This window comes from Ictalurus furcatus, chromosome 21, assembly GCF_023375685.1.
Source record: "Ictalurus furcatus strain D&B chromosome 21, Billie_1.0, whole genome shotgun sequence".
In the NCBI taxonomy this organism is placed as follows: domain Eukaryota; kingdom Metazoa; phylum Chordata; class Actinopteri; order Siluriformes; family Ictaluridae; genus Ictalurus; species Ictalurus furcatus.
This window is the reverse complement of record NC_071275.1, coordinates 7,633,985-7,648,972: the sequence shown is the minus strand read 5'-3', so window position 1 is coordinate 7,648,972 and position 14,988 is coordinate 7,633,985. Positions and strand designations below refer to the sequence as shown.

The window sequence follows — 14,988 nt, the reverse complement described above, 5'->3', positions numbered from 1 at the left end:
GGCCTTGAACATGATCAGATATTTATAGCTGGGTCATGACTTAAATAAGAGTGCAGCTCAGTAGTCGCACAACATTTAACAGCAGGATAACTCTTTAGGTAAGCACAAATGTAAACATCATCATTGGGGATCATCATACAGTATGAAGGGGGTGTGACATTTTAACTATTCAAATAATTGTACTACACAGCTGCATGCTAATGGTGGATAATTGCTTACAGTCTTGCAAACACGTCATGATTAAGGTTTTGCTGTGTGTTGTTTATAACCACCAGGGGCGTAGGAGCGATTTTGAACCTGGGGGGGATGCTGAAATGCTAGGAGGGTTCGGGGCATGCTCCCTCAAAAATATATATTTTAAATAAAGCACTTAAATGTTAATTTCTAATGACTTTTAGGAACAGGATGTACTAATTGTGTGGTTGTAAGAGGGTATTTGCAGTTACAGAAGATTGAGAATACTCAGACTGGGGAGGGGCGATTGTAAAGACAAGGGTGCACAATCAGAGAGACCAATCAACCTACAGCAACCCACACTTGTAGCTACTAGATTCTGATCCCTGCGCTTATTATAGCAAAAGTTGTTTTTTTTTATTGTATGATGTTTCTAAAAGTTGTGGAATGGATTCATTTGTAGACTGTCCATCTCATAAATCCTTATAGACAGGCAGGCAATGTGAAAAAAAATTTGAGATTAGGAAAAAGTGGAGGGGACAAAACCTAGATTTTGAAATGTGTGGGGGTGGGGGACCCATGTATAATGGCTCCTATGCCCATGATATCCACAATAATGTTGACAAATTGGCAGAAGAAAACCCTTACAAATGCAATTGCATTCATTTAGTGCTCATTTTCAGTTGTTCACTTTTAGTTCAAGTTTACAGACCAGAATGAACTGCGTGGGATGAAGTTGGATAGCAACATCGTCAGTCTTCCAGAGTGATTTATTTGGAGCACACTGTTGATGGTGGAGAAGGTGTTTTGGAGTTCTCAGTTACTGCCACTATGGACTTTGAGATGTGGGGAGAGATTTTTGATGAAGATGTGGCGACTCAGTACATGATAGAACAGAGTCTTCCAGGAAACAATAATCAGACTGAATTTAAGGACATCTTATCTGCAGATGGATGCAGGTAAAATTTTGCATTAGAGAAATATTATCATCAATATTATCAAATATTATACATCTCAGATCTGTAACATATGAGCGGTTACCATGGATGGGAATTAAAATGCATTTTGAGTTTACTTGAAACTCTCTTATAATAAAAGTCTAAGGGCAGTTGTTTAGTTTAAAAATCACAAATGACTTTCATGAATTCTTTAATTAAAGATATTAGTTTAAATTAAGCTCTTAATATGGATAATTTTGGGGGACATGGTGACTTAGTGGTTTGCACATTTGCCTCGCACCCTCAAGGTTGGGGGTTCAAATCCTGTCTCCGTCCTGTGCACATGGAGCTTGCATGCTCTCCCCATGCCTCGGGGGCTCCATCTGGGCACCCCGGTCTCCTCCCTTTTGCACTTAAGGCTGATTAGCAATTTCCAAATTGCGTATATAGGTGTGTGAATGTGTTTGTGATTGTGCCCTGTGATGGGTTGGCACCCCGTCCAGGGTGTCCCCTGCCTTGCTCCCTGGGGGCTTCCCGCAACCCTGTGTAGGATAAGCGGTATGGAAAATGGATGGATGTATAATTTGTCTTTTCTGAAATGGGATATAACCATATAAACCATATAATAGCTTTGGTAAGATGTATTTCATTCTATTATCTGTATACAATACACTCATTATCTTGGGAGAGTAATGATTGCTGTTACTCAGTTTCGCATTGTTTAGCTGCATATTTAAAAACTTTTTTCCATGAAATTCAACAAGTTCAAGTAAAGGAGTTTCCTGTTTTCCCCCTCAGTAAAGCTAACATGCCGAAATTTTTACCAGTAGTGATTGAACATGTACTAAAGATGTGATGGATAGAAATTAGGTTGAAAAACAATGAAGTATTCCTTTAAAGGCTTTCTTACATTCAGTCTGTTTGTCCACAGGATAATACAAACTAGTCCAGAAAGGGATAAAATATCCAGTGCCATTAAACGAGGTGAGAATATTTAGAGAGTGTTTTTGAGAATTAATCATGTACTGTATGTTCGGGTAAGTCATTTGGCTTTGTTGTTTGTATATCAGGTGATGAAGCTGAGCTTCGTAAGCTCACAATCCACCAGTCTGCTTTCTCTGAGGAGGACAGTGCCGGCCAGATTCCCTTACATGAGGCAGCAATGCAGAACAACCAGTACATCCTGGAGATCACTTTCAAAGGTCAGGGGAGAAATTATCTGTTGTTCCAGTGAGCAACTGGCAATATGATGTAAAGTGTTACCATACTCACACTACAGATACACATATCTCTGTAAGGTGAGAGTTTAAATGCTGTTACAGATACCATGACCGTTTTTTCCACAGCATCTTCCACAGACGCAAAGTCTAGAATAACTCATCGGGGCAAGACAGCCCTCTTTTCAGCTATAGAGAAGGGTCTCTTGGAAAATGCCTGCTACCTTTTGGACAACGGGAGCAGCCCAGATTGCCTGGATCATGATGAAGACTCACCTCTTTTCATTGGTCAGTGAAAGGAGGCATCTTGAATCAATGTAACAGGTTAATTATAGTCTTAATTATAGGTTTCTTATATTTGCAAATAAATAAATGCCAGTTGATATTAGAGAAAAGCATCCTATTGCCTGATCTTCATGTGCTTTTGGTTTTAGCTATGTTAGCATAGTCAAGACCTGTTTAGTATCCAACATTTGGTTCTTATTTTTGCACTGGTACTACAAGGCGAATGTAGCTTCCTAGAATGGAGTTCCTTCTCACCCTAAATGTTTTTCTGTAAATATCTGCACGCATTTGTCATATCACAGCAAACCAGTGACTACATTTCCCATCCTGCACTGCAGCCTTCAAACATGGCCACCATGGACTGCAATTCCCAGAACACTCATTCATTCTAATCACGCACACCTGCATCCAATTTCACACACTCACTCCACAGTATAAAGAGACAACGTCTAATTCTATGTCTAATTATGTCTAATTCTAACAGTGTCTTTGCAAAGTACTAGTGTTAGTACCAAGCGATTACACCCTGTTCCTTATTTTGTTTCATGGTTTTTGATCTTATTCTCGTTTCTCATTCTCGATTCTAGCCTTGCCCTGTTTATGCCTGTTTGCCAATCGCCTGACCCTTTGCCTGTTTCTTGACCTCACTATTGACTCGTGTTTTGGATGTGTCTGCCTGTCTCTCTCTCATTAAACTCTTATTTGCATTTGTATTTGTCCTAACCTTCTTTATGAAGAAAATGTGACAGAATATTTCGCCTCAACATGGAAGCAGCAGGAGAGCAAGGAGAGTGTCACGCCGGAGTACATGGATTGTATGACTACCTGAGGCAGCTACAATGTCTAAACTGTGATAATCTGGGGGGATCCAGAACATCTTACTGCTCTCAGGAATGTTTCAAGGGCAGATGGCTTGCCCGCCAATGGCGCCGCAAGAAAGGAAAAGCAGAGCTCCAACCTGAGACCCATGAGGTGGTCTCACCTGCCGAGCTCCAGCCAGAGGTCAACGTGGTGACCTCATTCCCAGAGCTACAACCTGAGACCCATGAGGTGGTCTCACCTGCTGAGCTCCTGACGGAGGTCAACATGCCGACTTCATCTCCAGAACTCCAACCTGAGACCCATGAGGTAGTCTCACCTGCAGAACTCCAACATGAGACCCACGAGGTGGTCTCCTCTACAGAGCTCCAGCATGAGACCCACAAGGCAGTCTCATTCCCAGAACTCCAGTCTGAGGTCAACGTGGCGACCTCCTTACTAGAGCTCCAACCTGAGACCCACGAGGTGGTTTCACCTGCCGAGCTCCAGTTGGAGGTCAACGTGGCGACCTCATCTCCAGAGCCCTAGTCGGAGGTCAACGTGGCGACCTCCTCCCCAGAGCTCCAGCATTAAGTCAAGTTCAAGTCAACCTCCCATGCCACATTCACGTCCAAGGTGGACAAGACGTTCTCTCAAGCCAAGTTCCTGTTAAAGGTCGAAGAGACGACCTCTCAAGCCAAGTTCCTGTTAAAGGTCGAAGAGACAACCTCTCAAGCCAAGTTCCTGTCTGAGGTTGAAGAGACAGCCTCTCAAGCCAAGTTCCGTTCCGAGGTGGAAGAGATGTCCTCTCAAGCCAAGTTTCTGTCCGAGGTCAAAGAGATGGCCTCTCAAGCCAAGTTGCATTCCGAGGTCAAAGAGATGGCGTCTCAAGCCAAGTACCTGTCCGAGGTTGAAGAGATGGCCAACCCAAGCTCTGGTCACGCCCAGTTCCTGTCCCAGGTCGAAGAGATGGCCAACCCAAGCTCTGCTCACACCAGTTCCTGTCCCAGGTCGAAGAGACGGCCAACCCAAGCTCTGCTCACACCCAGTTCCTGTCCCCGGTCGAAGAGACGGCCAACCCATTCTCTGGTCACGCCAAGTTCCTGTCCCAGGTCGAAGAGACAGCCAACCCAAGCTCGGCTCACACCAAGTTCCTGTCCCAGGTCGAAGAGACGGCCATCCCAAGTTCTGCTCACTCCCGAGTCTTCTAACAAGGTCTTTGTGAAGTACTAGTGTTACCACTGTACCAAGCTATTATACCCTGTTCCTTGTTTTATTTCATGGTTTCTGATATTAATCTCGTTTCTCGTTCTCAATTCTAGCCTTGCCCTGTTTATGCATGTTTGCCAATTGCCTGACCCTTTGCCTGTTTATTGACCTCGCTATTGTCTCGTGTTTTGGATGTGTCTGCCTGTCTCTCTCTCATTAAACTCTTATCTGCATTTGCATTCGTCCTAACATTCATTATGTGGAAAACGTGACAGCATTCAGTTCTCTAGTGTTGTCCCAGGCTCTGTGATGTGGTTTAGGACACAGTGTGACTTATCATAGTCTATAAACATAACAAAACTTACTACAAAACTAAAACTATAACTCAAGTTCTTAAGTTTTCTTAAGTTTTTGTAATCAGGGACACCTTTTACTGTAAAATTAAATGCATGGACATAGCTCCAGTGCAATCATTAGACACCAAACATTTTCTGACTGATCAAATACATTTGAATAACGTAGAAAATTGTGTAATTACAATTGTCTTGACTTGTAACCACTAGCAGTGGCGGCTGGTCAATAGGGGGTGCAGCCCCATTCATGTTATCCAGAGAAAAAGGCTACATAAACATGTTGAGATGTGTATATATATATATATATATATATATATATATATATATATATATATATATATATATATATATATTTAACAAGTTAAATATATATTGCTAAATAATTCTGAAATAAAATGACTTAGTCGTACTATTCGCTTGGTAGTCATGTTAGCACTTATTAAAAAATCAAAAATTCAGCAGTGTACTTTGTTTATCTGTGTGCAGGGTGCCGGCCAAATGACTGTGTATGTAGGTCCTTAGGGTGCATCTGAAATTGCGTACTACCCTAATACGCAGTAGGTGAAAAGCAGTACTCCAGGGGGGTAGTATGTGTGAATTCTCAGTAGTCCGGAAACAGTAGGCAAGAAATACCCGGATGGTGTACTGTTTCCGGCGAAATTTTGCAGTATGCAACCAATGGACACTACGTGAGTCAAAAATTTCCATAATGCAACGGGACTGGTGTGGACGAGCTCAGAAAAAAATCATGGAAGACAGTGCATCAGCTCTTTTTAAGTATTAAATGTTGGTTAAACATGACTTGTTTAGCAATATCCAAATAAATTGTTATCTTAAAGGTTTAAACAGTTTTTTGAGTGATTAATTTGATTAGTTTATTACTAATAATAAACCCACGTTAAACTCAAATTCACTGATTCGTGGTATCTTACTGCATACTTTAACAGTTTAATAGCTAAGTAATGATGATACATTGTTTTATCACCTGTTAAATGACTATTTAACAATTAGATTCAGTCCCGCATTACTAATGGTTGTGTTATTTAGTTTGTTTATGCCCTCCCCAAAACTGTTGTCACCAGCCGCCACTGACTACTAGATATATCCCTTTATCAAATCGATTTTTTAAGCCCGTGTCTTTACGTTCTCACAGCTATACGAAACAACCACTATGACATGATGAAGCTCCTTCTCTGCTTCAAGGCCAACGTAAACCAAAAGTTGGCGCACTGTAGAACGGCCATTCATGAAGCTGCTCATTTGGGCCTGACAGATTTTGCAAAGTTGCTGCTAAAGTCTGGAGCTGATCCTGATCCCAGGAGCACAGACGGCCTCACGCCTCTGGCCCTGGCAGCGCAAGCTGGCCACCTGGAGATAGTGCAGGAACTCCTATGCCGAGGTCAGGAAGTGTGTGTGTGGGAATACTAAGCACTAACATAAATGACAGTTTAGCATTGATTTAGTTTGAGGCACTCGAGACAGGATTACTTGGGCAATATCATTTCATTCCTATTACAGTAGTTTTTTGTGTTGTTTTTTTTTAAAACACCAACTGATGATTCCCACCTCTGCACTGTGTGTGCGGAGCTTGCATGTTCTCCCGATGGTTCAGGGGTTTCCTTCGGGTAATTCGGGTTCCTCCCCAAGCCCAAAGACATGTGTCGTAGGTTGACTGGCATTTCCGAGTTGTGCCCTGTGATTGGTCGGCACCCCATTCAGAGGTATCCCCTGTCTAATACCCCAAGTTCCCTGGGATAGACGCCAGGCTCCGCTGTGCCCCTGTGTAGGATAAGCGTGATAGAAAATGGATGTTTGGATGAATGGATTTTAGGAGACAAAAACGTGCTGTATAAAAACATTAGCTTTTTTTTAATACTGATTTCTTGGTTATTTACTTTAAAGCAATTGTATTTGGACTACAGGGGCTTATGTGGATTCTCAGGATCAAGACAGTGCTACTATCCTTTATGAAGCTTCTGCATCCGGGAACCCTGATGTCATCTCTCTGCTGCTGGAGTATGGTGCTGATGCTAATATACCCAAACACTCAGGCCACCTCCCGATCCACAGAGTGGCCCATCACGGATATGTGAAGTAAGAGGCATTTCTGACTACCATTGAGATTTCCAACAATATGCAAATTCACAATAACAGTGCATGTGTGGCCCTTTTTAGCATTGCCACAAGGGTAAATTTCTACTGCAGGATACTTTGTTCATTCATTAATAAATAACCCTCTTGTTTGGTTCAGTACTTATTAATGGATGTCTTATTGATGCAGAGAGGGTTGTTGGTTTTTACCAGTTGTAACATTTATATTAAAATACTATAATATAAATGAAGAACATTAGATTTTAGATTTAAACAAAAGATGGAGAATGTGTTAGAGGAGCTAAAATAACCTCCTCATTTTATGGTTTGAAAAAGCCTGTCTTACACCAACAATCATGTCATGGTCAAAGTCACTGAGATCACATTTTTCTCCATTCTTTTCTTAGAGCTCTAGCTCTCCTGATCCCTGTGACCACACGGGAAGCAGTGGAAGAGAGCGGCATGAGCCCCCTGCACTCGGCAGCAGCTGGTGGACAAATACAGTGTCTCAAGATGCTCCTCAATGCCGGCTATGACCCCAACTTCATGCTTCACCCTCGGGTGAGGCGCAATTATGACGACCAGCGCAAGTCCGTCCTGTACTTCACAGTAACCAATGAAGATATGTGCTCCACCAAGTTGCTCCTGGAGGCTGGTGCAATGCCCAACCAGGACCCAGTAAAGTGCTTGCAGGTGGCCTTGCGCCTAGGAAACTACCAACTGATCGATACCCTGCTGAGGTATGGTGCCAACGTCAATTACTTCTCCAGGGTGAACACCACGCACTTCCCTTCAGCTCTGCAGTACGCCCTGAAGGATGAGGTTCTGCTTAGGATGCTCCTTAACTATGGCTACGATGTGCAGCGCTGCTTTGACTGTCCATATGGGGACAGCGCTCACGTGCCTGATGATTATAAGGGCTGGAGCAGTACTGTTATCAAAGATACTATGGTGAGATGGGGTTTGCACAAATTCCATTATGAGGCTACACAATTCAGATGGTTAAACAATGATTCTGAGAAGAGGGATGACTTTGCACTAGTTGATCTGCCAGTATACTGTATGTGTCTGACATTTGCTTGAGACTAACTTAGCATACAAGTAAAAGAAATCTATCTCACCCAAATATCTACATCCAGTTCTTTAATGATATCACACAGACTTGATGTGGTTGAGGACTCAGTGGGAGCTACTTTTATATATAAACATGAATAAAATGTCACCATGTAACTGAAGACTAACATGGGACAGAGATCTTGGAAAAATATAATCACTTTTCCCCCATCCATCCATCCATTTTCCATACCGCTTCTCCTGCACAGGGTCACAGGGAGCCTGGAGCCTATCCCAGGGAACTCAGGGCACAAGGCAGGGTACCCCCTTTACAGGGTGCGAATCTATCGCATGGCACAATGTCAATCAGTCTACAATGCTTGTCTTTGGACTAGGGGAGGAAACCCGAGTACCCGGAGGAAACCCCCAAAGCACGGGGAGAACATGCAAGCTCCGCACACGCAGGGCAGAGGTGGGATTACAACCACCAACCCCAGAGGTGTGAGGCAAACGTGATTGCACGATGCCATTTGAAGCAAATATATCAATATTCAGGCATGTATTCATTTAAAAATGGGTGAGACAGACTATCATTGCTTGTTAGCTTCAACTCCAGTCCCAAACGAAAGAAGCAAATGTCAGACAGCAAGCATGGCTGATCCAGAACAAATGGCTGATCCACAACATTTGGCATGGAAAAGTCTCTAAATTAGATGCTTCACTGAATCATTACCTTCTAAATACTTTTTTATTACCTGTTGTCATTTTTTACATCTGTGACGTTCTTCCTTCCTGCAGTTCTGTGAGGTGATATGTGTTGACTTTCTGAAGCACCTCTCTGGAAGCTTGGTCCGTATCATGCTAGATTATGTTGACCATGTCAGGTTTTGCTGCAAAATTAAGGCAATTCTGATGGAGCAAAAACAGTGGCCAGAAATCTGCAAAATTCAAGGTGAACATATGTGTGGTGTGGTATAGATTTATAGGCTTCCTTTATAACTTTCCTTAATAACTAAATTTCACTGGAATATGGGTAGGCAGGTCACCATCCAATTACTAATAGATTACACTTCCTGTCCTGAATCCTCCAGAGAACGTGCGCTGCTTGCAGCACCTGTGCCGACTAAGGATCAGGAGATGTTTGGGACGGCTGCGTCTCAGAGCTCCAGTCTTCATGAGCTTCCTGCCTCTGCCGAACTACCTGAAGGAATACATCTTATACAAAGAGTATGATCTTTATAGCCAGAGTTGCTAGGAACAGTTAAAATCACGCAGAACTGTTCTTTATTCCTACAAATGTTTGTGTGAACAGCTGGGCTACTTTTAGCACCTAAATAATTGTGAATATGTAGATCAGTGTATAGATTGGCATTAATGAACACATTCAAATGAAGCTGTAATTTTGTTTGTTAAGATGCTGTCTAAATTAATCATGTTACATGCGTTTTGTATTAAGAAGATAAATATACAGAGTAGAGGTCGACCGATACTGGATTTTACCAATACCAATAACTAATTTAAAGTAAAGTAAGTAACTAAAGTAAAGTAACTAAGTAAAAAATGTTATTATGTGTTTATTACAAAAAGAAACAGTACTGACTGTACCATGAAAATGTACTGTACTTTCATTACTGAAGTTTTTATTTATTACTGAATATATATATATATATATATATATATATATATATATATATATATATATATATTTAATTTTACTTCTATACCGCTTTTTACAATGGACATTGTCTCAAAGCAGCTTTACAGAAACATATAAACACGGGATACATATTTTAAATGTGTGAGTTTATCCCAATTGAGCAAGCCGGTGGTGACGGTGGCAAGGAAAAACTCCCTAAGATGTTATATATATATATATATATATATATATATGTGTGTGTGTGTGTGTGTGTGTGTGTGTATATATATATATATATATATATATATATATATATATATATATATATATATATATATATATATATATATATATAAATTATTAATAAATCTAAAGGTAAATGAATGTAACACTCCAATAACTAATAAAAATAGAGACATCTGAAATGAATCAAAAAGCGCTTCAAATAACACAACAAAAATTGTCAATGATAGTTTTATTTCACCTCTGGAGGTCGCTCTCATATTGTATAATGACAGCGAGACCCTTTTCAGCCGCTCCCACAATGGATGCAACCAGGGAAAACAATCTGTGTGGGTTTTTGCCGATAACCAACACTTCCAGTAATCGGTTATCGGTGCAGATTAATCGGCAAAACTGATCGATCTGCGAAAACGATCAATCGGTCGACCTCTAATACAGAGTGTATGTATACTTTTTCCTTGTAGCCAGGCTTTACATTTGTAAATGTATTTATCTCAATTTGTGACTTTGCAACAAATAAAGAAAATCCTAATTTTCTGCGTGGTTAATGTTGTCACCTTGAATATGGATGGTAACATTAGCTAGTATATTTCTTGTAGACAAAGTGTTTTGGTGAGAGAGGACCTTAGCAAGTGAGTGGCCACAGGGATGCTAGCTGCCACCCTGGATATAACCCATGCCACATATTAAGTTCTTGTCCGATACCAGTCAGAACCACAATTTGGACCCTACTGTGGCTAATTTCCTGTGGTCCGAGTTCGGGAAGAAGTTCTCGCAAATATATAATTCAATGCAAAGCTTCTTAGTTTAATGCTCAAAAAGCATAGCCTATATACACAAGAGATAAGAGGATAGGAGCCAGGGAAACGGGAAAACAAACTTTATTGAAGGACATACTTCCTTTTCTTGCACCAAGACATCATGACACAGACTAGAGACCTTCAGAATTGAGACACAGAGATCATGACATAAAACTTATCATTGCCCTCTTAGGTCTTAAAGTGACCTGCGCATGATCTCTGTGGACACTCTACAGAGCAGAACAGATCAAATTTGTGTGTGTATTTCTAATACAAAACAGAGCTATATGTGTATGTGTTAAATGGGATGAGAAGAGCCCCCCTCAGGGCAGCTTGATTGTGAATGCTCCCCTTTCTCATCTGTTGAGGATGCATTAAGGTGAGATGTGATGAGGCCCCCTAAGGGCTGCTTGATAGCAGTATTGTCTCTTATCACAGCTGGACAGCGCTTGAGGCGGCTAGCGTGAATCCACTGGGGTTGTGAATCCGTGAGAACTGCGGTGCGTATGACAGCTATCATACAAGTTGGTAGTCCATAGGCTGCTTCACCAACTTTTCATGGTTTCAGGGTCTTGGCGAGAACTGTGTCACCTGGAGGAAAGAGTGAGTAGGCTGTTCTGTGGGCAGATGGAGAGTAACAGAAACATCATCATATAAACTGTTAAATTTTTCAGTGAGAGCTTGAGTGTATTTGCCGGTGATCACGTCACCTGGGTTACCCTTAATTCATGGAGTGGGAAATAGTCTGCCCATAATGATCTCAAAAGGAGACAATTTAATTTCCTGATTAGGAGTCATGAGGAGTTTGCATAGGACAGCAAGTAGTAGATCGGCCCAATTACTAGAACCTACAAACTAGAGGGGTTCTCTAAGAGCCCCTTAGTAAGGCATTCCTTAATGGTGCGATTTTTTCTTTCCACAATCCCTGTTCCACTAATGAACAGCTAACTCATTCCATTCAATCTCTTCTACCTACCAAAACTGACCCGGTACGATTTGCCTTACCAGATAAGTTTGATGGTTCAGCGGATAAATGCAAGGGGTTTTTGCACCAATGTCAGATATATTTCTCTAATCAGCCTGAGGTTTTCTGACAGGAAACGACTAAGTGTTTGTTTATGATGACTCTACTCACTGGGAAAGCACTGGATTGGGCATCAGCTGTCTGGGACATGATATTGCTTTGAAGTCGGTCTTCCGTGAGGGGCTTAATCACAACTTACAAGTGAAACTTGCATACCAAGATGACACTACTAGCCTATCTCAATATATCAACTTGGCAGATATGATGGATAATTTCATTAGAAATAATCCTTGATCTAGAGTGTCTCAAGCCTCTTCACCACTGATCGCATCAGTCATTCAATCAACTCAAGAATCACCAGAACCCATGCAAATTGAATATATCAGGGTGTCATCAGAGGAATGCCACTGACGTTGGGGCATGTGGGCTGTGTTTCTACTGCAGACAATCAGGTCGCCTATGTGCTGCATGCCCTACTAAAACCAAGACCTCCAGCAAAGTACTGAGTGAGAGGGTTTCAGGCAAAGTTTGAAACTACCACTAACAATTGATTTTAACGGAAGTTCTAACTATGTTTCAGCATTAGTGGATTCTGGGGCAGCTGTAAATCTAATCCATCATGAACTCATCACTGAATATCATGCACACCATCCATCAACATAACAACCGTCGACAATGAACCCATAGGAACACGCATCACACAACAAACCATACCTCTAACTATATGAACTGGTCTATTCCACACTGAGATGATTTCATTATATGTAATATCCTCCCCAAGGAACTAAATCATTCTGGGCCGCCCATGGTTAACTGTACATGATCCCAACATCTCCTGGGCACAAGGTGAACTCAAATGGTCAGGTTTTTGTCAGCAAAACTGCTTTCAGTCTGAGGTCACTCTGCCATGTCTCTACACCAACATAGACTACGTTTACATGGACAGTAGTAATCTAATTATTGACCTTAATCTGAATAAGATAATAATGTGATTAAGGTGTTTACATGAGTCACTTTTAGAATACTCCTGTCATGTTCCCGTTTTACATGTTTTAGAACATAATTAGATTAACAGCCCACGTCATTACGTCACTGCGCCACGCCGTCCAACGTCCCTCCAGAATTTCACGTATCAACATACAGTTCATCTTCGTTATACAGTTTTGGGTGTTTTTATTTTATTTTTTTTTACGAACGCTTTAAGTGCAGTTAATTATTTCTCATGCTATACGTGCTAATAGACAACTGCTTGAAGTGGTGGGTGTGTCCCAAATCGCGTAGTTACCGTCTATATAGTGGCAGAGATACATGTATTTTTCCCCACTACAGGCCTATAGTAGGAAAGTATGCGATTTGGGACACAGCCGAACTCTCTTGTTCGCCGTAAAACGTAAAACTGCCATGTGTGATCGTGTCCTGTTGCAAAATGCGGTGAAAACTCCCACACGACGTTCATAATGTGATTAAGGTGTTTACATGTCACTACTACACGTCCATAATGCGACTAAAACAGGAGTACTCCACCTGTCTTAATTAGATTATTGCTTACTTCCATTATGACCTTAATTAGATTAAGGTAAGTAAAAATTGCTGTTTACATGGTAGTTTCTTAATTAGAGTATGGTCTTAATCGGATTAAGAGTGGATTATTGTTGTCCATGTAAACGCAGCTATAGAAAGCCCCAATGTTGAAGTTCAAACAAAGATTCCAGAGGAATATGCAGAGTTTGCTGAGGTTTTTAACAAAGTCAAAGCATCCCAACTTCTCCCTCACTGGCCTTTGGATTGCTCCATTAAACTCCTACCCAGTGCAGCTCTTCCAAAATGCAAGGTACCCACTATCACTATCACTTCCTAAGACTCAGGCTATGGAAAATTTTGTCAAGAAGGCATTAGCTTCAGCTTTCATACGCCCTTCCATGTCCCATGCTGCAGCAAGATTCTTCTTTGTGTAAAAAAAGGATAGCGGCCTCAGACCCTACACTGACTCAATTCAGTGTAATATAGATATCCACTGCCATTAGTTCCTTCAGTCCTGGAACAACTACGTGAAACTCAAATTTTCACCAAATTAGACCTAAGAAGCGCATACAACTCATCCGAATAAGAGAAGGATATGAGTGGAAAACGGCTTTCTTACCACAATGGGGCGCTATGAATATTGGGTCATGCCATGTGGCCTAACCAACTCACCAGCGGTATTCCAGTCATTCATAAACTAAATCTTTAGTGACCTCCTAAACCAGTTTGTCATCGCCTACATGGATGATATCCTTATTTACTCACAACCAGAGCACAGCACATTCAACATATGAAGACATTCTTGACTCTACTACGAGAGAACCACTTGTATGTTAAAGCTGAGAAATGTGAGTTTCACACCACCAGCACAAATTTCCCAGGATACAATATCAGTTAACAAGGGATGGAGATGGATATGTCAAAGGTCAAGGCAGTAACAGAATAGCCATGTCCCATGACTATCAAAGGACTACAAAGGTGCCTAGGCTTTGCCAACTTTTACATACGATTCATTAGAAACTATAGCATCACCGCAGCCCCGTTGACTTCCCTCCTAAAAGGTAAACCCGAAAAATTACAATGGATTGACTCAGCACAAACAGCATTCAAAACGCTCAAGACCAAGTTTACCACAGCCCCTATTCTCAAACACTCTGACCCTAACCTTCCATTCATTATAGAAGTGGATGCTTCTGACTGTGGAATAGGTGCTGTTCTCTCACAAAATCACAGCACACTGGGTTGAATGTATCCATATGCTTTCTTTTCCAGGAAAATAACCACTGCAGAGCAGAACTATGATGTGTGCAACAAGGAGTCTCTCCATGAAAGCAGCATTAGAAGGCTGGAGACACTGGCTGGCATACCCATTCCAGGTAATAACAGACCACAAGTATTTAGAATGCAGTGAGAATGTGAAATGTCTGAACCCAAGACAATCACGATAGTCATTATTCTTCACAAAATCTCACAGTTAGACCTCTCCCCAGCAGCAAAAACAGCAAAGCAGATGCCCTCTCCAGGAGGTATGACCCTTCACATGTCCCTAGTCACCAAGCCTCAATTCTACCACAATCAGTCATTATTGCCCCCATCCGATGGGACATCATGGAAGAGATTCAGTGTGAACAACAAACAGATCCAAA

The 14,988-nt window shown here is 41.5% G+C and overlaps 1 protein-coding gene across 2 annotated transcripts; it reads left to right on the top strand.

Moving 5' to 3' along the window:
• Window positions 1-956: 956 nt before the first annotated feature.
• LOC128625352 (dynein axonemal heavy chain 12-like) lies at window positions 957-9,718 on the top strand. 2 transcript variants are annotated; one of them, XM_053653584.1, is made up of 9 exons: window positions 957-1,133; window positions 2,044-2,096; window positions 2,183-2,314; window positions 2,459-2,617; window positions 6,128-6,373; window positions 6,897-7,068; window positions 7,473-8,016; window positions 8,917-9,070; window positions 9,210-9,718. In XM_053653584.1, the coding sequence occupies exons 1-9, from the start codon at window positions 1,006-1,008 to the stop codon at window positions 9,371-9,373; spliced, it is 1,752 nt and encodes a 583-aa protein (XP_053509559.1). In that variant the 5' UTR covers window positions 957-1,005; the 3' UTR covers window positions 9,374-9,718. The 2 variants fall into 2 exon arrangements, with proteins under 2 accessions (XP_053509559.1, XP_053509560.1); XM_053653585.1 differs by lacking the exon at window positions 6,128-6,373.
• The last annotated feature ends 5,270 nt before the right edge of the window (window positions 9,719-14,988 follow it).

Bases quoted from the DNA above. Each gene is read 5' to 3' on its own strand.
- LOC128625352 (XM_053653584.1), top strand. From the start codon at position 1,006: ATGGACTTTGAGATGTGGGGAGAGATTTTTGATGAAGATGTGGCGACT. The intron at 7,069-7,472 runs GTAAGAGGCATT...TTCTTTTCTTAG, and splicing joins GCCCATCACGGATATGTGAA to AGCTCTAGCTCTCCTGATCC. The intron at 8,017-8,916 runs GTGAGATGGGGT...TCCTTCCTGCAG, and splicing joins CTGTTATCAAAGATACTATG to TTCTGTGAGGTGATATGTGT.